We start from the raw sequence: 23,316 nt of genomic DNA, 5'->3' as shown, positions 1-23,316 counted from the left end.
CCAAACCTAGTTTTATAATGCCCTAAGATGAATTTTAAGGGTTGTGATGAATTTATTTTTACTTATAAAAATGCATACATACTGTGTATTAAGGGGGGGGGTCAAAATGGTGTTTTAAAGTGAACCATGGATTGAATGACCTAATTTCTCGAGAGATGAGAATCACTGGTCTCTAAGCTAGACATTTATTTCAACCCTTTACCCAGAGTTTTATAAACACAAGCTGACTTTCCCTCCCAATGTTCTTCAGGACAGTATGTTTATATTTTCTCTGCAGACAAAGATCCTTACAATTTTGGGAGGACCACAATTGCAAATCTCCAGGTTGGGTGAGTGTCAGAGTTGGAGAATGTATGAACCTGGTGGAGGCTGGGCTGGTTATCCTTGCTCTGATGTGTATTTTTTCTCAGGAATCTAATTGGAAGTCAGACTAGGGAGCCAGGATGGGCCATAATAAACTCAGAAGACAGAAGGATTGGATTTAGGAAGGGAGACAAAGTTTAGTTTTGGACAAGTTGTTTGAAATACTTTTTGGATATACAGTTGTAAATAACCTGTAGGCAGTGGGACCAGCTCAGAATCAAGTTCAGGGCTAAAGATACAGCTCTGGCAGTTAGAGATGGTAGTTGAAAGTATGAGGTTGAGTGAGTTGTAAAAGGGAGAGAATGTAACAAGTAGGGTGTCTCAGAGTCCCTCCCTTCCTTTAAGACCTAATTGAAACACCATTTTCTATGAAGACTCTCCTATTCTCCCCACCAATCATTAGTGCCCTCCCTTCCAAACTTCCTTGTATTTAATTAAATTGTATTGAATTGTATTTATTCACTTTAAATATATGCTGCATATATATGTACATATATATATTTGAATATTCTTATCCCCTCTATTAGAATATAAATTTCTTGAGGGCAGAGACTGTTGTGTTTTTTGTCTTCATCACCTGGCAAGGTGTCTGGCATTTAGGTATTTTAATTTAATTTAATTTTTAGAATCAATTAATTTATTTAGACTATTTTTCCAATATTCTCTCTTCCCTCCCCTCTTCCGGAACTGACAAGCAATTCCACCAGTTATACATGTATCATTGTTCAAAACCTATTTCCATGTTATTCATATTTGCAGTAGAGTGATCCTTTAACATCAAAATCCTAATCATATCCCCCATCCAACCATGTGATCAGTCATGTTTTTCTTTTGTGTTTCTGCTTCCATAGTTCTTTCTCTGGATGTGAATAGTATTCTTTCTCATAAGCCCCTCAGAATTGTCCTGGATCATTGCATTGCTGCTAGTAGAGAAGTCCATTACATTCAATTTTACCACAGTGTATCAGTCTTTGTGTATAATGTTCTCCTGGTTCTGCTCCTTTTGCTCTGCATCAATTCCTGGAGGTCATTCTAGTCCACATGGAATTCCTCCAGTTCATTATTCCTTTCAGCACAGTAATATTCCATCACCAACAGATACCACAATTTGTTCAGCCATTCCCCAATCGATGGACACCCTCCCCACATTTTCCAACTTTTTGCCACCACAAAGAGTGCGGCTATAAATATTTTTGTACAAATCTTTTTCCTTATTATCTCTTTGGGGTACAAATCCAGCAGTGGTATGGCTTGATCAAAGGGCAGGAAGATTTTTAGTGCTCTTTGGGCATAGTTCCAAATTGCTTTCCAGAATGATTGGATCAATTCACAACTCCACTAGCAATGCATTTACATCCCAATTTTGCCACATCCCCTCCAATATTTATCACTTTCCTTTGCTGCCATATTGGTCAATTAGCTAGGTATGAGATGGTGCCTCAGAGTTGTTTTTATTTGGCACTTTGGTACTTACTAAATATTTGTTGATTGATAGAGGTGAGAAGAAGATCAGGTGTCAGCAGATTTGCGAACTCTCCCTGGCAGTGAGTATGATTCTGAGCCAGAGCCATGATTGCCAGGGACAAAACCCATGTTTTGCAGGAGATGCTCATAAAAGGAGGAGCTGTCATGACTGGAGATACAAATAATTCACACTTAACAAGGAATAAGGGCATCTGCTATCTTTGCTTTAGAACTGAGAGTAGACACTGTCCATCTTGTTCTGGGCACCTTTATGGCCATAATTGCTTTTCATCCATCAAGTTTAAATTTCTACTCTGCCTTCCTCCCATACCTTCTCTTTCCATAGAGCAAGAGCTTTTCTAGTCCCTGCCCAAGGGTGGCAGGAATGGGCTCAGGGTCAGAAGCTACTGCAAAGCTGAGGAGTCAGTCGATCAACAGGCATTTTACTGAGTGTTTTGGATGTCCCAGACACTGTGATAAGCATTAGGAGTACAAAAAAAAAACTCCTTGCCTTGAAGGAGCTCACCATCTAACAGGGAAAGACAGCCTGCAGACAAGTATGTAGATACAAAACACAGAGTAGATGAGAGGTAATTGGAGAGAGGAAGTGACCAGAATCTGCAGAGATTGGGAAAAGCCTCCTGCAAAAGGTGAGATTTGAACTGAGGCTTGAAGGAAGCCTGAAGAGGTGGAGGTGAAAGAGAAGAAGCTTCCAGGCAAGGGAAAACAGTATGGGGAAAAGTGAGTGGGGACAAGATATTGCTAGATCATAACATATGTAGAAGGGGTAACATAATGAAATAAGTAAAATGTAATAAGAAAGATAGATAGGGGCCAGGTTATAATAGGCTTTAATGGCCAAATCAGCATTTTATAATTGATCCTGAAGGTAATAGGGAGCCACAGGAGTAATGGTGGGAGGGATAGAACATGATGTGATTAGACCACACTTTAGGAAGATCACCTTAAAGGTAATCTGAGGTGAGAACTTGGGGTGCCATAGCCAATCAAGACCAGACCTAGTGTGTGACTTGTAGTGAGATGGTCACACATTTTCTCTTGTATCCAGATCTGTCCCCTTTCAAAAAAAATGTATTTTGAATGTACCCAACATTCTCAAATACCAGAGGGAGAAGGGAAAGGGAAGGAGAAGCGAACATTTTCATATACAAATTAGAATGAAAAAAGAGAAGTGTATGTGAAATTCCTAGATGCTTCCCTCAGTGCCCCCCAAATCCAATTCTGAACTTCTTTCTCTCCCTCAGAAATAACTTGCTCTGGCTGCACACCATCTTTGCTGTCGTCTACCTCCTGCTGACCATTGGCTTCATGAGACACCACACCCAGTCCATCAAGTACAAAAAGGAAAACCTGGTCAGTGGACATAGCCAGAGCCTCCTCCCAGAAATGGGAAGGGTGCTAAGAGGAAAGGCACAGTAGGAACTTCCTCATCCATCCTGGTGTCTGCTTGAGGTCAGAGAGGGCCTTGGTGGAGCCCAAGATTCCAAATTTGCCCCTGAATTTGTCCTGGGCTTTTCAATTGTTTTTTTTCAAGGTCTGACCACCAACAAAGGTGTTTTGTTTTTCCTTTTCCTGACTGGTTCTTTTCTGATGAGATTTCTGACATTTCCCTCCCAATTCTCAAGTCATATTATAAAGCATTTTACTAATGTCTTTTGTCTTTTTGACATTTATTATGGAAAAGAAAAATAAAAAAACACAACAACCCTCTCCAGTCCAAAATGAACCCCCCTTTGTGTGACAAAGAAAAACAATTTAGCAAAAAAAACCACGATGCTGGAGTGGCTAGGTAGCACCATGGATAGAGAGACCTAGGACTAGAGTCAGAAGGACCTGGGTTCAAATCTGGACTCAAAAATTTCCTAGTTGTTGTTATAAAAATAAAGATGTAGATAGAAAGATGGAGAGAGAGGGTAAACTAACTGGATACTACCACTGGTAATTGTGTGACAGCAGTAGAGTCCAGATAGGTGGCTAGTGCAAGATCAACTGAGGGTTGTCACCTAGCTAGATGATGTAACACCTCCCTCCTTTATAACAGTGCCCAGGCAGGATCCTTCAGGTCAATGGATGGTATCCCTTCAGGTCCCACCTGGGGTTGATTGATAATAGATATTGAGCTCTATTAGCCTTGGTAACGGTTTATCTGACTGCGTATCTCCCTTCCCAGAGAAGCTATGAAATAGCCACTCCAGGAAGGTACTTGAATAGTTTATCTATATTTAGCAAAGATGGGATATTGGGAATGGATAGAGGAATTGGGAAACCCTGACTAATTTAATAATAATAAACCCTCAGAACTGTAGGCAGGTAATTGAGTCTGGTTAGTTAGCCCCTCTGGCTCAGCCTGGCTAAAGCCAAACCAGAGTAAGCAAGCTGCTGCTTAATGTCTTTCAGCTTCTTCTTTCTGCTAGATGTTATGCCTATACAGCCTTCAGGTATCACCCCTTTCCACCCACTTCTTCTCTTGCCCACTTCTTGGATCCCTCCCGGGCCCTGGGATACCTAGATAACTACAGATGATTTGATTTCCTAAATATCTAGGGGCAGTAGAATCAGAAGAGTGATGGTCTGGGTACAGGTTGACAATGCTCTTCAGGTACAAGACGGGAGGATCTTGCAAAGTTGAGCCCAGCAAGTCACTAATCCTCACAAGACCAGGATCCACAGATCTCAGGTCCAGGGAAATGAAAGGAGCCAAAAGCCAGGGCTGCCAGGGTATTTATACCCACCTTGGCCAACCGCTTTCTCCCCTGTCCTCATGGCCCCTGGGAACATTCTAAGATCCAGCAGTCCTCACCCGTCAATCAAGGATGAGCCTCTCTGCTCCCAGAGCTTCAAAATAACATTGTGCGACCTTAGGCAAGTCACCAAACCCCAATTGCCCCACTCTTACTGCTTTTCTGTCTTAGAATCAATACTTAGTATCAATTCTGAAACAGAAGGTAGAAGTTTAAAAAAAAAAAGATAAGATTCAGCAACTTTGTCTTACAATGTATACCATATTCTCTCTGTGTGGCTCCCCAGATATGTTTCATGATCTGTTCCCTGGGGTCATTATTGGTCTTTCATTTACTCATATCTCAACTTTGTTGGTGATTTTAAAATTTATGTCATTACAGTTATTGGGCATCGGGTCTTATTTCCTGAGTCAGATCTTTTAAAAAAAATCATATTCATCATCACAACCTTTTCTTCAAGTAACATCAAGTGAGAAGTGTTGTCTCCCAAGATCCAGCAACATCTGCCATCTTGTTGGTCCCCACACCATCTCTCCACTTACTGCTTCCTGTGGCCAGGCATGGCCCATATGGTTGAGGGCTGCTCTCTTCCCCTGAATGAATTGTTCTGTGGTTAGCTTGGTCCCTGCATTACTGTGTGGCTTAGAACAGTTCACTTTACTATATTCCTGTTTCTTAATCTTCCCACTTTGCAAATAAAGCCGCCAATGTGGCTTTCTGTGCCTCGTAGGCAGCTGAAGAAAGTGCAATGTAAACAAACCACTTCTGTTTAAGGCAACAGAAGGGCCTATAGCAAAAGCCAATAAATCATCTGGAGGTTCTAGAAAGAACAAAACAAAAACCCTTAAGAAATAGCCATTATAGGATCTAAATCTTAGTCTCCCTTCTGCCACATACTGGATGAACATCACTGGGCAAGTTGTTTAGTCCCTTGATACTTCAGTTTCTTCCTCTTTAAAATGGGAATAATGACACTTGTCTGGTCTATCTACTTCAAAAGGTTGCGGTGGGTTAGAATGAAATTTTTTATTTAAGAATACTTGATAAACTAGAGAATGGTTTCCAGAAAGAAAAAAAACCCTGACATTTATTAATATTTATTATTAATGTTTACAAAAGACTTTATATACAAGGCTCATTCGGGCTTTGCAACAACCCTGAAGGTTGGGTACTTGAGGTGTTCTTTACAAAAGTAAGGCATAATTTTTTTTCCTTCTCCAGGTGAGACGTACTCTGTTTATCACAGGACTCCCCAAAAATACCAGGAAAGAGGTGTTAGAGAGCCACTTCAGGTAAGGAGGGCAATGGTGGAGCTTCCTAGGACCAATCCCTGAGCAGGTATGAAAATGTCCTTATTTCTTAGGTCAACTTTGGAAATAATCCCAAAGTCATACAAAAGTCTGGCTCTGGGTCCTTCCTTGGGATGGCCTCATTTGGGAAAATATTCTCCTATGGGATCATTCTGGATTTTTAGTAATTAGTCTCCTTTGGATGGAGGGAGAAGGGAGTGTGTGACAACAAGAAAAACATGTCTCGCATCTTAGCATTTCATTAATTCAGATTATATTCTTTGAGACCTTAGACGAGGACTGGACTGAAGTTTTTCTTTGCCCAGTCTATCAAGAAGAGAAACAGCACTGCAATGTGGATAGAGTGCTGGACTTAGAGTCAGGAAGACCTGAGTTCAAGTCCAACCTTTGAGGGAGGGAAGAGAACAAGAATTTATTAAGCACCTACTATGTGTCAGGTATTGGGCTAAATGCTTTTAAAATGTTATCTCATTTGATCATCACAGCCACTCTGGGAAATAAGTGCTATTATCCCCATTTTACAGATGAGGAACTGAGGCAAGTAATTGACTTGCTCAGGGTAATGCCAGCTGGTAAGTACCTGAGGTTGAATGGGAACTTCAGGGCATGCACTCTGTTTGTTATGTTATATAAATACCTCAGGTAACTTACCAAAGATGGTGTAAGTAGTAAGAGTAAATATTATTCTTGAGAAGAAGAAACTTAGATTTGTATGTTTGTATTGAGCTAGGAAGTTTCCTTTAGTAATCGTGTGTAGATAATTCCTATTAAATATCTTTCTTGAACAGTCATACTTTTCTTTTGTGGGGTTTGGTTTTGTCAGCATGCTGTCTTATATGCTAAAGTATCCAAAGGAGACTGAAACCCAAAAGATTTTAGGGTGCAAGCAGGCTAGATAAGGGTTTGAGATGGAATTAGGGAGTGACCTCTCTAAGTCTCTTCTCCCAAGAGGTTTGTTAGCATACTAAGAAAACAAAAATTGGCAGGGTGGCTGGACTAGAAGGAATGAAAAAAGTCATTCAGTCAATTAACTTTTATTAGTGCCTGCTATGTGCCAGGAATTGTTTTAAGTGCTGGAGATTCAAAGAAAGGCAATAGAATCCCTGCCTTTGAGGAGCTCACAATCTAATTAGGGAGACAACATTCAAATACCTCTGTACAAACTAGCTACCTACTATCAGGAATGAATGGTAAGTAATTAAGAAAGGAAAGGCACTAAAATTAAGAGGAAAATGGGAAAGATTTCTTGTGGAAGGTGGGATTTTAGCTTGCTCTTGACAGAAGCTAGGGAAAACAGGCGGCAATGAGGAGAAATTCCAGGCATAGGGGACAAACAGGGAAAATGCCAGGAGTCTCTAGATAGAGTATCTTATTCTAGGAAGAGTGAGGAAGACATTGTCACTGGAACCCAGAGTATGTTTGGGGACAGGGCGATGGTGTGGAGCATTAAGGTGCAAGAAGACTGGAAAGATAAGGGGTCAGGTTGTGAAGAGAGAATTACATATTGGGATCTGGAGGGAATAGGGAGCCACTAGAGTTTAACAAGTGGGGCAGAGGAGATATGGTCAGTTGTGCACTTAAGGAAGATCACTTTGTTAGCTGAGCTGATGATGGACTGGAATAGGGAGAGACTTGTGGTAGCAAGGCCAATCAGGAAGTGCCAGTACTACTTGAAAAAAATAATAAATGCAGGGGCAGCTAGATGGCTCAATGAACCAAGAGCCAGACCTAGAGGTGGGAGGACCTTGGTTCAAATTTGACTTCAGATACTTCCTAGCTGTGTGACCTCAGGCAAGTCACTGAACTCCCATTGCCTAGCCCATGGGTCAGCAACGTATAGCTCTCAAGCCATATCTGCTCCACCTCCTGACCTGCCAGTCCAGGCAGAGCCCCAGGATGTGCCCCAGGGGGCCCTTCAGCCCCTGCCCCATATTCCAGCTCCTTCTGCCTCCATCCTCCTCCTCCAGCAGGTGTTTATGGCTCTCACTGCCAAAAAGGTTGCCAACCGTTGGCTAGCCCTTACTGTTCTTCTGCCTTAGAACTGATATTTAGTATTGATTCTAAAACAGCAGGTGAGGATTGAAAAAAAGGAAAAGATATATGCATACAAATATATAAGATTACAGAGTAAATCAATTATATTGGAAATCAGTTATCCAAATTAAAAAAAAAGTTCATGACTTCTTAATTAAGAATATCTTCCTTGACTTTTAGAAATATCCCCTAAGAACCTGCCATTTTGCCCATTGGTTACCATTTTAAATGAATAAGATTATGCTCTGAGTGGGGTTTGTTCTTTTCCAAAATGCCTATTCTGTCTTTTTTCTTCCTTTCACCATGCTGCAGAGATGCCTATCCCACCTGTACTGTAGTCGAGGTCCAACTATGCTACGATGTCGCCAAGCTAATTTATTTGTGTAATGAAAGGTAAGTTAGAAGAATATGCATGGTATCAAGGGATCCTCTGAGAGTTGGGAGAAGGGAACTTTGTGGATTTAGCAATTCTGCTAGTTCTATTTTCCTTTGTCATATCTCCTCAGCTACAGAGTGAGACCTCTGCCTCAATAATAAAACTGTTTTAAGTAGAAGAAGATTTCATCAATAGACTAAGCTTCTCGAGGGCAGGGACTATTTTCTTTTTGTCTTTATCTCCTTCTCCCCTAGCACATAGTTGGTACTTACTAAATGTATGAATTTAATTGACATTTTGTGCTGGTGGCCACAAGGAACACACTCATCCATTGGGAAACACTGTCTATGTTCTTTGTTTCTCTTGAATTTTCCTCCCCACCTGCAGGAAAAAAGCTGAGAAAAGCCTGAATTATTACACCAACCTGCAGACAAAAACTGGCGAACGCACACTCATCAACCCCAAGCCTTGTGGCCAGTTCTGTTTCTGTGAAATCCAAGGGTGTGAGAAGGTGAGGAGCTGCCCCTTTAGTTAGGTAGCAGTAGGTGTTTTCCCACAAACTGTTGGGAGCTCCCTTCTCTTCATCTCAATCAGTTTAATGTGGGTTGAGTTCCTCCAGGGCAGGATATGCAGTATTGTGAAGGTCCTTTGGTTTTCTGGGTCTGGGCAATGCCCTTTACCATGTTGCTGTGGGATGAATCAGTGTTTTCCCGACAGGAAGATGCCATCATTTACTATGCTCGGATGAAAGACAAGCTGCTGCAAAAGTTATCACAAGAGGAACACACGGTTCAGGATCGCCCCTTGGGAATGGCCTTTGTCACCTTCCAGGAGCCCTCCATGGCAAACTTGTGAGTGAATACACATTGAGAATGGGCTCCAGATCCCTCTTTCCTAAAAGCTCTCTCTTTTTCCTATCTTCTTACTCAGGAACTTCATAGGCTAACTCTTAGGTACCAAGGAAATGCTATTAATTCATCATGACTAGAACATATGATCTTCTCTTCTGCCATAGAAGTGAGGGACTGCAATCAACCATCCCCACTTTTCCAGTTTCACTCTTTTATGATAGATCCAAATGATGTATACATTTGTAAGACGACCGACAGGTTAAGGGTAGAGTCGTTTATGACCACAGTCTAGGGATTGCTAACTGGTTCATCTAATGGTTCACCCCTGATGTTGTTCTCCTTAACACTGGGCTTTGACTAATTGAGCTGGCAAGCTAATGGATCACCTTAAAGACACCTAGTTTTGCTCAAGTCTTGTCCTTCTTGCCAAATTTATAAGGCTTTCGCTCCATTCCATTCCCACCTCAGCAATATCAGTGTTAGAAATAGTGATATTTCCTCCAACTTGAATTCCTCAAATTTCCCTGAAGTCAGAAGACAGGAGTAACATTGAGTCTGGGAATAATGTGAGCTTGCAGTCCCAAATCCAACTGTATCCATCTGCGACTCACACTCTAAAGCATGACTGTGGGGATATCTGAAAGGTATCATTGATCCATTGGTAGCAAAGTCTCACCTAGCCTAAGAAGACATCATATGGAAGAATCTCTTCCTTTTGTCAGGGTACCTTGCTCATAAGCAATCTAGGAGAACTTTATTAAAGGTACAAAGATGACAAGAATCATTTGTAGCCACAGGGAGACTCCTTTAAGAAAAGTCGCCACCCCCAGACCTGAAGGAGTCTTTTAGATCTCTCAGGAATTAGGTTTGTATATGGGCTAATCTTCATTTCCAGAAATAAAACTGGCTGTTTTATCAGGTTAGAAGCAAAGATAGAAGTGTGAAGAGGTTGAGGGGAACCAAGATAAAAGTAAATGTGGGGGGCAGCTCAGTAGCTTATTGGATAGAGAACCAACCCTAGAGATGGGAGGTCCTGGACTCATTTCTGGTCTTCCTTGTTCTGTGACTCTGGGCAAATCACTTAACTCCAATTTGCCTAGCCCTTACCGCTCTTCTGCCTTGAAATCAATACACAATATTGATTCTCTAATGAAAGGTAAGGGTTTAAAAAAAAGTAAACATGATTTCCCAGCCTAGCCAAACAAAAGCCTATTTTCTAAGTTGGAGTTACACATATCAAAAGAGGGACAGTGCCAGGCTCCTCTCTGTTTCTCTATGCTTGGGAGTAGCCTGGTACCCAGGAAAATGTAGCCATCTGACATGTTTTCCTCCCTCCCTTCCTCCTCTTTTCAGACCCTGAAGGTCAACTAGTTCCCTCTCCCCTCCTATGTTGCTGATATATCTTGGATACTGAGAGAGCATCTCTTTGAGTGCTGTCCCTGGCTAAGTATCACGCCATTCCCTTTTAGGGGCTTCAGAGCTGCAAAGAGGAGTCAAAGATGAGCCTTAAACAGAAAAGGTCTATGATTAGAAGGAGGAATATTCTGGGGCTAATGTATCAGGGAAGTTTATTTGTGGGGAGAGAAATGAAATGGGACCTAAAGGTGTAGAGATGGTCAGAATCGCTAGCCTACGAGACTGGAATAAGCTCCATAATCATGGACAGGAGAGACTGTAGGGACAGGAATGCCCTATAGGAAGGCAGAGGTGGTTGTCTCACTCCTGTTTTTAGAATGTCTTTTCTTGAATCTCAGGCTTTTGCCATAGTAGGAACTAGCTCCTTCTGCATGCTCACTATATTCCAAATCTGTCTTTTGTCTTGGCAGCATCCTCAAAGATTTCAATGCTTGCAAGTGTCAGGGATGCCGATGCAAAGGTGAGCCTCAGCCGTCATCCTACAGCAAAGAACTCTGTGCTTCCAGCTGGACCGTTGCCTTTGCTACCTATCCTGAGGACATTTGCTGGTGAGCCCCTGGCATGACTCCCAGTGGGCTGGATCTGGGGAGGGAGATTGCTGGGAAGGATTTGTAGTTCTGACAAGAGCTTTGCGTCTGTTCTTCATAGTTATGTCTGGCACACGTCTCCTGGGGACCATAAAATGTGATCTCCTCTCCACTATGTTGATAATAATAATAAAAATAATAGTAATAACCCACATTTAGTGCTTTAAAGTTTGCAAAGGTTTTTATATCAGTTATCTCACTAGATCCTCACAATAAAGTAGATAGAGCATGCAGACGTTATTATCCCATTTTACAGATGAGAGAGGTTAAATGATTTTTCCCATTGTCACAAAGCTAATCATTCTCTGAGATGGAATAGGAAACCAGGTCTGTTCTGATTCTGAGGCCACCACTTCTAACCACTATACCACACTGCCTAGGGTGTAGTACAGCAGAATGCTGCCTGGTTATCTCATTAATCACTTTCTGACCTGTCTCCACAATAACATTATGGCCTGGTTAAATGGTGGATGTTCGGCTGCAAAAGACTTAGCTTCTTGGGGTCCCCTCCCCTAGGCCATGGGTTGACAGTCCCTCTGCTTCATGGTAGGTCTAAGGTAGGGTTAAGGTAAGGCTCTATGACCCAGAAAGATAGGTGCTTATTATTATCCACATTTTACAGATAATGAAACTGAGACAAATAGAAATTAAACAACTTGGCCAATCCCATGGCTAGTGAGTGTCTGAGTTCTAATATGAATTCAGGTCTCCCTGACTCCAGGCTGGGTGCTCTATCCATTGGTTTACCTAGCTGCCCAACATAATTTATATTTATACATATAGAATTTATACCTATAAATCTATATACAGACACAAATCATATCTATACACATAAATATGCATATATAAATCATCTATACACACACACACACACACAAAATTAGAAAGAGAGAGAGAGGGGGAGAGAGACAGAGAGAGGGAGACAGAGACAGAGAAACCCTCACACACTAGGAAGTTGCAGGGCAGACAGGAACCAGAGCCTGCTTGTTCTTGTGGCTCCTAGCTTGGCACTCTTTCCACAGCATCAGCTCTGTCTCCAAGTTACGGTTACAAAGTAAACATATATGTCATCCACTGAGTAACCCAAGGAGGGTGAACTAGCCTTTTTGTTTCCCCTCCAAGCCTTCAGGGATCCAGTGGCTTGGCCTCCCTCCTGTTGAAAGCCAGTGCAGAGGTGGGTCTGATGCTAACTCCTGCATGTCCAAAAGTCAGATTTTTGCATTGAGTCCCTCAGTAGGAATCCTCCATGGTCCTCAGCCTTAGCTGGGTAAGATCTAGAGAAACTTACTACCCATTTTCCGGGTTAAGATGGCGGCAGAGTAGAGAAACTTACTACCCCTGCGTCCCTGGACATGGAGCAGGACTGCAGCTGGATGATGTCTCTGTTCCTGGGGCTACTGCTAGCTGGAAATACTGGGGTGGATGGGAAGTAGTCATCAGGAAACATTAAAAATGAGCCTCTCCTCCCTTTCTGCATTCCTTTTCTCAATAGGAAGAATCTTTCTATTCAGGGTCTCCGATGGTGGTTCCAGTGGTCAGGCATCAATTTCATCCTCTCAGTGGTACTGTTCTTCCTGACCACTCCTTCGATCATTCTTTCCACAATGGATAAGTTCAATGTCACCAAACCCATTCATGCCCTAAATGTGAGTGCTGGATCTCAGATACTTTGTTGGGAATTGGAGGGTGGAGGTAGTGGGGAGGAGAGGAGAGGAAAGGTGAGAAAGAGGTGGGTATGGTAATGGAAATAACAAGGTTAGAGAATGGAAAGGATGAAGGGATCACACATGCCTTTATGTTGTTCCTGTAGTTTTCAATCTTGAGGAGAGAAATTGAAAAATCCCTAGCTTAAGACTGGGAATCTCTTAGAATTATAATATAGAATAGAATATTCTATATATGTTTATATAGACTATATAATAAAATTATAATAATAGTAGTGAAGCAGGAGGCAGCTAGATAGCGTGGTGGACAAAATGATAAAAGACCTAAATTCAAATCTTTTCTTTCTTGCTTGCTAGCTGTGAGACCTTGAGCAAATCATTTAACTTCTCTGTTCTGCCTCAGTTTCCTCATATGTAAAATTTTTTAAAAAATGTAAAATAAAGAGACTGGACTCAATGGCCTTTGAAGTCTCTTCCTGCTCTAGAGTTACAATCCTATGATAATAATTGGCTTTAGCTTTTGAAAAACATTTTCCGTGCGGTCTTTCATTTAAACCAAACATCAACACTGTTGGGTAGGCATATCCCCATTTAATAGATGAGGACACTGAGGCTCCATCAGATTGAGCAAATTGTCCTTAGTCATACCTGTCTAATTCAGCCATCTTATTTTACATAAGGAAAGGGTCACATCACTCCTTGGTGGCAAAACTGCTGGTGGAATCCATGTCCCCTGATTCCCAGTTTAAGTTTCATCCCAATGTGTGTATGTAATTCATTCACTGCATCCTATTTCATCATACTTCAGCATGAGGATATATTTATTGATTTTCCTAGAACTGGCTTGGCTGAGATATCCACTTACCCATTTCTCTCTCTGATCCACACTATCTTTGTGGATGTTGTTTCTATTCCATTCTGGTATTTGGTTAGTTGTCTGCTATTCTTTTCAGACCCCAAGTCCCCTCTCTAGATATTGAGTGCTGAAGCCAGCAGGTCTTTTTTCCCCTAGGTATAGGATCTTGTGAGCCCTGTTCTAGCCACCCTTGCTAAAACTGACTCTAGCTTTTATTCCTTAGGACCCAATAATCAGCCAGTTCTTCCCAACGCTCCTCCTGTGGTCCTTCTCTGCACTGCTGCCTTCCATAGTCTACTACTCAACACTGCTGGAGTCACACTGGACCAAGTGAGTGAGCAGCATCCCCCCAGCCTTTACCTCCTAAAGGGGATGGCTTTTGCCCAACACACATGACAGTAACCTGAAAAGGAACAATCGGGGGGGAATGGTGGAAATCTTTTGGACACTCACCTCTTGTTTTCTTCAGGTCAGGAGAGAACAGAATAATGATGATCAAGGTGTACATTTTCCTGATCTTTATGGTGCTGATCCTCCCCTCTCTGGGTCTTACCAGGTATAAAGTATCACTTTCTACTTTGAGATCCAAGTCTTTCCCATCGAAATATAGAATTCCTTTGGCAGTGACCCATGAGCATTTTTATTTTTTGTTGTTATATGTTACCTATATAGACTGACTACAGGAGTCAGGTGGGAATTAAACATTAATTTAATATTCTTCCCTGCCCACCTTTTTACTTTGATAATGTATGACCCTGGGCAAGTCACTTGACCCCCATTGCCCACCCTTACCACTCTTCCACCTATGAGCCAATACACAGAAGTTAAGGGTTTAAAATTAAAAAAATAATAATAAAATTCACACTAAAAAAATAAAATAAAAATCACATTGGAGAGGCAATACAATGTGTGGAGAAAGCCAAAAACCTCCAGTTAGAAGGCTTGGGTTAGAATCCCAGCTCTACTTCTTACCAGTAAGTCCGTGGACAAGTCACATGCTCTTGATAAACCTCAGTTTCCCTAGCTATAAAAAAGAAGTGATTTTACCTCTTGACAAAAGAAGTGAAGAATGAGTCACACATTTTCAGACCACTTAAACATTTGTTTTGTTTGATTTTGCATATTATAAGGGTTTTTTTCACCAGTGGGCAGGCAGAGTTGAAAAAAGAGAGAGGCTAGTAAGAGAGTTACCAAAAAAAAAAAAAAAAAGGAAAGAAAATGTATCATTAAAACATTTTTTAATGCACAGAAGAAAACAGAAGAAAATTGAGAAGTAAACATAGATAAACAGGAAGGCTTTGAAAATATAAGGTTGAATTTATTTTATTTAAAAGGAAAAAGCCAGCTGTATATAATCAAGACTGTCAGTTTCATGTACAATCTTCTTTTTCTATTCTGTTTTGTATATGGAAATTATTTCCATATATACTTATTTCGTTTGTGTTTTTAGAATTTTTTAAAAGCATACCCACTAAAAACCTCAAAGCCATAAAAAGAAATAAGATAAAGGGGTTAGATTAGATGATCTCTGAGGTCTCTTTCAGCTTTAACATTCTGTGATTCCTTACGGAGAACAGATATAGCCCCTGTTAGTGGGCCTGATTTTGCATTAGAGAAAATGTGTGCGCGTGTGCGCGCGTGTGTGTGTGTGTGTGTGTGTGTGTGTGTGTGTGTGTGTCTGAGTAGATAGTGAAAATAATCTCATGGATCCATTTCTATTCCAGTCTGGATTTTTTCTTCCGGTGGCTATTCGACAAGGCTTCCTCTGAAACCTCAATCAGATTAGAGTAAGTGATACACAGAACCTCTCTTCCCTCACACACATAATCCATACTTTTTCACCCACCTGCCTGGTATATGCCCCAGGGCAAATACCCCGTAGAGAAATGGAGACTTGCAAAGAATAAAGGGGGAATCTGGTGCAGAAGCTTTCGGGGGAAAGCTGTGCTTCATGAGAAGATATTTCTCCCCCTTACCCATTCAGCACTTCCCCCCCCCCTACAAAAAGCAAGTCCTTGGGCTTTGCTGGACCCTATTGGGATTTCAGCCACCTTTGGGATGGGCTCCTATAGAGCCTTCTTTGTTTGCGTGTCTGTGAGCCGACCCACTTTTTCCTCTGCTTATGGAAATGTTATTAATTTTCTGAGGACGAAACTCAATTAGCTAGAGCCTTATTCAGCCTCTGAAACTTATTTACAGGAAACCCATCCACTTGGGGTGCGGGCACACTTGGGATGGGAAGCAGCAGGATAATTAAACTATAATACTGAACTGGCTGCCCTTTCCGTTTGCTTGAATAACTCAGACATATGCTGTAAGCACACTCACACACCCACATAGGTGCCATCATTTCCAAGGACTCTTGCCCTGCCCACCGCGTGTTCTTGGCTCCCAGCTCCCCAAGAAAGAAAATTATTCCCCAAGGAAGTGGCCAAGCCCTCCTACCCTTCCTGTCTTATTGGGACCTTCCCTTGCCCCCAGGCTCCTTCCCCAGCTGTTTCCTTGGCGCTGACCCAGGCTTTCCTTTAGGTGTGTCTTCCTGCCTGACCAAGGAGCCTTCTTTGTGAACTATGTCATCGCCTCAGCCTTCATTGGCAATGGCATGGAGCTCCTGCGGCTGCCTGGCCTCATTCTCTATACCATCCGGATGATCATGGCCAAGACAGCCGCCGACCGAAGGAACCTCAAACAGGTGCTGTCTTTTCAGTGGCTCAGTGCCCGCTCCCCTCCCCTTTTCTTCCTTTCTTTGGCCAGTTAGCACCTAGGAGGGCTACACTGGGAGGTGTGAGAGATGCAGAACAGACTGTCCTGGCCCTTTGTCCAGGCAGAGCACTTGACACCTGAACACTATTGCCCCACTTGCTCATCTGTGTGGCATTGACTGACTCCCAGTGCTCTAGGAAGTTAGTGGTGAAAGGGGGAAGAGCAATACGTTGGAATCAGAGGACGTGGGTTTGCAATTGATTATCTCTGTGACTGGGCAAGGCACTTAACTTTGAGGGGACCTCATTTTTTTCTCCTATAAAATGAGGGAGTCACTTGGACTAAGGGTTCATAACCTGGGGCACAGTGAATAGAGCACCCAGACCTGGGATTGGGAGTTTAAATCCAGCATCAATCACTCATTAGCTCTATGATTCTAGGGGAGGTTTCTTAACGTCTGTCTGCCTCAGTTTCCTCATCTATAAAAATGAGGGTAATAGCAGTGCCTATCTCCCAAGATGGCTGTGAGGATAAAATGAAATAAAGTATAGAGCTTTCAGCTCTAAATATTTGCTGGCTATTACTGTTATATTACTGTTAAAAATATTTTGATAATTGTATTTCAGGATAATTTGTTTCCTTTGTAATTCCATGAATTTCATTTCACTCACTTAAAAAAATTTGCCTGAGGATTCCCTAGGCTTCACCATTACCCCCCCCCCCAAAAGTTACAACTCTCTGACTTAGATGCTCACCAAAGTCTCTTCCAGCTCTGAGTTCAGAGAAGGAGACATCAGGGGCAGCTGGGTGGCTCAGTGGATTGAGAGCCATATCTAGAGATGGGAGATCCTAGGTTCAAATTTGACCTCAGATACTTCCTAGCTGTGTGACCCTGGAGAAGTCCCTTAACCCCCGTTGCCTAGCCCTTACCACTCCTCTGCCTTGGAACCAATACTTAGTATTGATTCTAAAACAGAGGGTAAGGGTTTTTGGTTTGTTTTTTTAAAGAGACCACATCTGCAGGAGATGCCTGCAGAGTGTGTTGCATGTGGTCCTCAGAGACTTGTACTTAAAGTGAATTGGTATTGGGACATTTAAGATGTGCAATTTGTCTGCATCCAGGAGTATGGTAGATCTCAAAAAAATAGTATGCCCAATATACTTTTAAGTTTAATCTGTATTATCAACATTTTCTTCATCATTTTAAGTGTCTGATTTGGAGCATTTGCCAATTTCCAGAGTGTAAATGTTTACCCTGAAAATTTAACAATAGGCTCTTCCCAAGCCAGTTTACACTGGCTTCAGCACAACCCTGTCTACATCCGAGTTTTAACGGTGCAGTTGGAGAAGGCGGGGGGGAAGGCTGGGGGAGGGGACTTCTGTTCAGAGCTGAAAAGGGCTTCAGAGACAATCTAATCCAACCCCCTTGTTTTACAGAAGAGAAGATGGAGGCTCAGGTTGGTTAAATGACTTGCCCCAATGTCACACAATTAGCCAGCAGCAAAGTCAGGATGTTTGTCTCCTCTTCCTAAAATTTCTCATTATAGATTCTTCACTTTTTCCTTTTAAACTACCCCTTGGTATAAATGTAATTGGGTTTTGAGGTAAGGCAGCCCTAGAAATGCACCTTCCCCTGTACCCACCGCTTTCCTCTCTAAAATACTCCTTTCCTTCTGATCTCCAGCAACAGGCATTTGAGTATGAGTTTGGAGCTATGTATGCATGGATGCTATGTGTTTTCACTGTCATCATGGCCTACAGTATCACCTGCCCCATCATCGTCCCTTTTGGTGAGTGGCTCCCTTCTACCACTACCCCCATCAATATTCTTAGAAATCTTGTACCAAAGATAATTCTCAATTTTGAGTTTAGAAATGAGCTTGTCCCAGGAACAATTTGAGGATAGATCCCAGAGACTATATCACTTGCCTTTCCCTAGTAGCCATCAGAAATTCCAGACACGATAGTTGAAATTAGAGTGACTGTGGGTTATGTGATTGGGTGTGGTAGAAAGGGGCACCAGAGTATTTTGGACTGAACAGAAGGATCTTGTGGTCACAGGCTTGAACCCTCCTGCTTCTGGATCATTGCCCTCTGGGCCACCCTTTTCCCCTTCCCACAGGTCTTATCTACATCCTCCTCAAGCATATGGTAGATCGACACAATCTCTACTTTGCCTATCTCCCAACCAAACTGGAAAAGAAGATCCATTTTGCTGCTGTAAACCAGGCCCTGGCTGCACCCATCCTCTGCCTCTTCTGGCTGTACTTTTTCTCCTTCCTGAGGTTAGGTAAGTAGATCTGCCATTGAGGCTCTCATTGAACACACCCCTGCAGGAGAGGTGCTGAGGTGTCCCTGGGAGCCATATACTTCTATCCCAACTGAAGTCAATCCATCCACTGCTGTCCATGGGGTTGTGGAATCGGGGTGCAAGGAGGATCCCTAAAGAGAAATTAAGAAAATTTGGGAGTCAGGACCTGGGATCAATCCCAGTTCTGTTGCTGTCTTGGTGATATTGGGTTTGTCACCTTATCGCAGTAGAACTCATTCCCTCCTCTGTAAAATAGAGGGAATTTGACTAAGGTCCCTTTCAGCTCAAATTTTAGGATGACATGAAGAGACAAGTGGCTTCCAGGCTTGTCCTAGGTCTCTTTGGGGAACCTATAGCCTTAGAATCTAGAATTTGAAAACTATTGTCTTCGGGAACCAGCCAATCAGATCTCTCACTAGTTAATGGTCACTCAGAAGATAGTTGAATTAAGGGTGGTCCTCATCTGTACTTGGATGAGGACTTCAGCCAAATAAACTTGTAAACCAGTCAAGATAGAGAAGCAATTCACAATGTGAAAGGCCCAACTTATTGGCCTAGGGCTCCATTGGACAAAGGTAGCTGTATATGTGTGTATGTACATATATTAAATACTAAAGAGCTCTGTGTGTGTTTGTGCACGGGCGCACAATCATTCACTCTTGATCAGTTGTCTGGGTTGTTAAGGGATTAGAGCCTGCTAAGGTAAGGGTAGAAAAAAGTGTCATATTTCCTTCTCAGAATTAATCAGCAATCATTTATTGATCAGCTAATGTATGAAACGCTAAGGATTCAGAGACAAAAGTGAAACAATCCTTGCTCTTGGGGAAATTCTAATTCTTTTGGAGCTGATGTGGGATAAAAGATCACAGGATCATAGATTCCCAGGTGGAAGGGAATTAGAGGTCACTCCCATTCAGCCGCCTCAGTTTACAGATGAAGAAACTGAGGCCCAGAGAGTTCAGATGATTTGCTCAGTCTTGCACAGCTGGAAGGTGGCAGGGCTGGGATTCAAATCAAGGACCTCCGGCTCTGAATTCAGAGCTTTTCCCACTTCCCCACAGTAGTATCTCCTGTATATAAGTATATTCCAAGTGGACACAAGGCTACTTTGGGGCAAGAGGAACATCAGGAAAAGCTTCACTCGGGGAATGACCCAGGAGCTGGAGTATCTTAGAACTTCCACATTTGGGGGTGAGGAGGTAGGGAGAGGACTAGGACTCCCTCTGCTTTGGTTTGGTAGAGCACATCTCGCCATTTGGAAAAGGGCTTCGTTTCTCAAAGCCGGAGGGTGTCGGGTCTCCTCCCTCCTGTCGGCCCTCTTGGGTCAGGACCACGCTCCAGGGCGGGGGGTTTGTTTCTGACCCTCAGGTTTCCAGGCGCCTACAAGCCTATTTACCCTGCTGGCCGTGCTGCTCACCATCGCCGTCTGCATAGGCTACACCTGCTTCGGCTGCTTCAAGCACCTGAGCCCCCTGAATTACAAGGTGAGATGGCGCCACCGTGGAGAAGGAAGAGCATGCTCGCAGTTCACGACTTTACTGCTCATTCTGTTTTTACTTAAGGGAGTTGGGGGGGAGATCGGAAAGAAGGGGAGAGTTAGCAGGGGACAGGTGAGTAATTTGGTATGATGTGAATCCCCCCTCCCCAGTTCCCACCAGCTCTTTCATTTTACAGGTGAGGAAACTGAGGCTTGGGAGATAGCAGGGTGGGTAAAGGTCACACAGCTTAGAGACCTCAGAGCTAACTCCAAATCGAGTGCTCTTTACGCCCCCTTCTCTCTGCCCCCCGTTCTTCACCCCCTCCCCCAGCTTTCTATCTGTACTTCAGATGAGTGTCTGGTGCCAGCTGGTGCTGTTATTCTGGGTGTTAATAGACTGTTTGTTTGGAGGGTGTCAGTTCGGGACGATCGGTTTTGTTTATTGTTGCGATTTTTGTTGTCGTCTATAGACAGATGAATCGGCAAACGACAAAGGAAATGAAACAGACGGACGCCTTCCTCCCAGAGCTGCTGTAAGCCACTGCTTTTACTAGTAATGTAGTCATAGTAGTCATGAGTACGTAAGAATACATCCCAGCGGGACAGATGCCCCAGTGGGGGCTAGATGGCTCAGTGGATAGAGCACTGGGTCTGGAGTCAGGAAGACCCGAGTTCAAATCTAGTCTCAGATACTCACTAACTGTGTGATCCTGGGCAAGCCACTTAACCTCTCTTTGCCTTACTCCATTGGAGAAAGAAATGGCAAACCACCCCAGTATATTTTACCAAGAAAACCCCATGGACAGAATCAGCCATGGGTCACAAAGAACTGAATATGACTGAACCACAGTGACTTGCCCCAGGTCACCCAGGGAGGGGGGCAAATAATTCAAACCATGAGAGAGAAATTATTTCAAAGCTATTCTGTTCTCAAAGATACCTGTCAGGAGTCAGAAAAAGAAGATGGGAGAGACTCCAAAAAGGACAGAATGAATTGTGAATGTCAATCCCTTATTCCTTGAACCAGGAGCCAGAGCCCTAGAAGGGGCTGTGCTTGGGGTCGGTGTTGTTTTGGAATGGGAAGAGCTGGGAGCAGGGCAGAGTTTTTAAATTGCTCACACGTCTGGTTAAACCTTTGTACAGTTGGAAGTGGTCTAAACTTGGTGCTGGGAGTAAACAGGCAGCTAAAGTGGTGCAGTGGATGCAGGACTAGGGCTGGAGTCACAAAGATCTGAATTCAAATGTGACCTCAGACGTTAGCCGTGTGAGACTGAGCAAGTCACTCATCTTCTGTTTGCCTCAGTTTTCACAACTGTAAAATGAGAATAATAATAGCACCGATCGCATAAGATCAAACGAGATAATATTTGTAAGGTGCCTGGCACATAGTTGGCGCTATATAAATGCTTATTCACTTTTCTTCCCAAAGAGGAAGAGGGTTGGGAGGGGTTGGTTGGGATGGGGTGCTGAGATCTGGGACAGGTGTGGATTTAGCCATGGAACCCAAGTCCCATCTCTTTGTCCCCACAGTTGTATGTGCCCAGAATCCTGAGTAGCCTGGCCTCGGAGAGGACCTCCCTGTCCCCACAGGACCAGCAGACATATGGCGCCGTCCAGAACATCAGTGGGACTGTCCCCAGACAGCACTCCCCAAAACTTTCAGGCTTTGCTCCTTCCTTGGATGCTTGAGATGAACCTAACCCAGAATGAGCAGGAATGGGGTGGAGCCCTTCATCCGGCTGTGAGGAGAAGAAGCTGGACAGACAGCAGCTTGGTTTCCAAGCACCTCAGCTTTCTTCTCTTTCAACCCATTTCAAGCTCCATTTTCCTAGGATAAGAGAAGTCAGAATGGCTCCCCAAACCTATCTGAGACAGCAGTCAAGGTGTGGATCAGGAGGAGGGGCAAGCCCGGCTTTCTGGATTTCTGAGAGGTTTTCCCCTCCAGCTCTGTCCCCTGGCAATGCTGCCCCTAAGGTGCAGAACTGGCTGTCTGCATGCAATGATGAGCTTTAATTAAGGGTTCGTGTTAGCGCTGTGGCCCTGGATAAATCATCCAAGGGACTGGAACAGGTGCCGGGAATAAGAGAGCAGGACCGGGGAGCATGGAGCAGATTTTTTCCATCCTGGCCCTCGCTCTAACGTGCATGTACACAAATACACGCGCTCCGCTTTGCACATAAAGAGCCTTCAAAGGCAAAGGTGGCCGGGCAGGTTTCTGGGTCACAGGCAGGGGCCAGTCTTCCTTCTGCACCATTGTCTTCTTCCCACCCTTCCATGCAAGACCTTCCCAGGAGCTGCCCCGGGACCAGAGGTGAGGAAGGGGAAGGAAGCTTCCAAGTCCATCTCTTGTTGGGCTCTCAGATTGCACGCTGACTCCATCCGCAGTGCCATCTCCCCCTGCCTTGTTTCTTGTGTTGGCTCCTGCGCTTTCCTAGGGTTGCCTCACGATGGCAATGACACTGCCAGCCGGTTCACCCATGAAAAAAAAAGATAATTGCCCAAGGAATGAGGATGGCGGTCCCTTAATAAAGTGTGGAACGCAGAGTGTGCGGGTTGCCAGGCCAGGGGAGACTCTCTTTGACTCTCCCCTCTCCATCCCGCTCCTCACCAGGTAGAGGTTTGAGCTCCGGGGTGAGAGGGCCTCGGCTTGAATCCAGACTCTGTCACTCATTACCTTTGTGACGTGGAGCACGTCTCTCTCAGGGCCTCAGTTTCCCCCAAATCTATAAACTGGGATTTGGGACAAATAACCTGTAGGACCCCTTCCAGTTCTAAATCGATTCCATGGCTGCTTGGGTGAACGAAGCGCATCTCGCATCTCTCCCTGGCAGCCTCCCATCCCCTGCTTGCATCGGGGGCCTTCCCTGGTCTCTTGCCACCACAGAAGTCCATCTGGTGTTTGCTGGGCTTTGGTCCCAGACTCACCTTTGGCCTCTGGCATGGGACCTTGCTCCCAGGATTAACTCTTACACTCCAGGCTTGTTTCTGCTGCCTGGCCAGACCTGTGCTTACCCCCAGACCAAAGGGAAAAGCTGTTCCTGGGCTTTTGTGGCTGTAGGTGAGGCATCTATCCACCAACCAACTTTTATTAGGAGTTGATTGGGGCCAGTTAGGTGTCTCATTGGATTGAGAGCCAGGCCTG

The 23,316-nt window shown here is 43.7% G+C and overlaps 1 protein-coding gene across 1 annotated transcript in view; it reads left to right on the top strand.

Annotated features, from left to right (window-relative positions):
* TMEM63A (transmembrane protein 63A) overlaps positions 1-22,748 on the top strand; it is a 36,312-nt gene extending 13,564 nt beyond the window's left edge. The window contains exons 6-22 of the mRNA XM_044672446.1: positions 278-329; positions 3,093-3,201; positions 5,811-5,881; positions 8,246-8,326; positions 8,697-8,820; positions 9,027-9,160; positions 10,987-11,124; positions 12,656-12,809; positions 13,907-14,013; positions 14,153-14,239; positions 15,408-15,470; positions 16,213-16,375; positions 18,071-18,176; positions 18,509-18,676; positions 20,066-20,181; positions 20,645-20,707; positions 21,705-22,748. Coding sequence (XP_044528381.1) covers positions 278-329; positions 3,093-3,201; positions 5,811-5,881; positions 8,246-8,326; positions 8,697-8,820; positions 9,027-9,160; positions 10,987-11,124; positions 12,656-12,809; positions 13,907-14,013; positions 14,153-14,239; positions 15,408-15,470; positions 16,213-16,375; positions 18,071-18,176; positions 18,509-18,676; positions 20,066-20,181; positions 20,645-20,707; positions 21,705-21,863 — 1,895 coding nt within the window. The 3' untranslated portion in view covers positions 21,864-22,748. The remainder of the gene's footprint in view (positions 1-277; positions 330-3,092; positions 3,202-5,810; positions 5,882-8,245; positions 8,327-8,696; positions 8,821-9,026; positions 9,161-10,986; positions 11,125-12,655; positions 12,810-13,906; positions 14,014-14,152; positions 14,240-15,407; positions 15,471-16,212; positions 16,376-18,070; positions 18,177-18,508; positions 18,677-20,065; positions 20,182-20,644; positions 20,708-21,704) is intronic.
* Positions 22,749-23,316: the final 568 nt, after the last annotated feature.

This window comes from Gracilinanus agilis, chromosome 4 (assembly GCF_016433145.1).
Source record: "Gracilinanus agilis isolate LMUSP501 chromosome 4, AgileGrace, whole genome shotgun sequence".
Lineage (NCBI taxonomy): Eukaryota > Metazoa > Chordata > Mammalia > Didelphimorphia > Didelphidae > Gracilinanus > Gracilinanus agilis.
The sequence above is the reverse complement of the archived record's forward strand: the minus strand, read 5'-3'. Positions and strand labels throughout refer to the sequence as shown.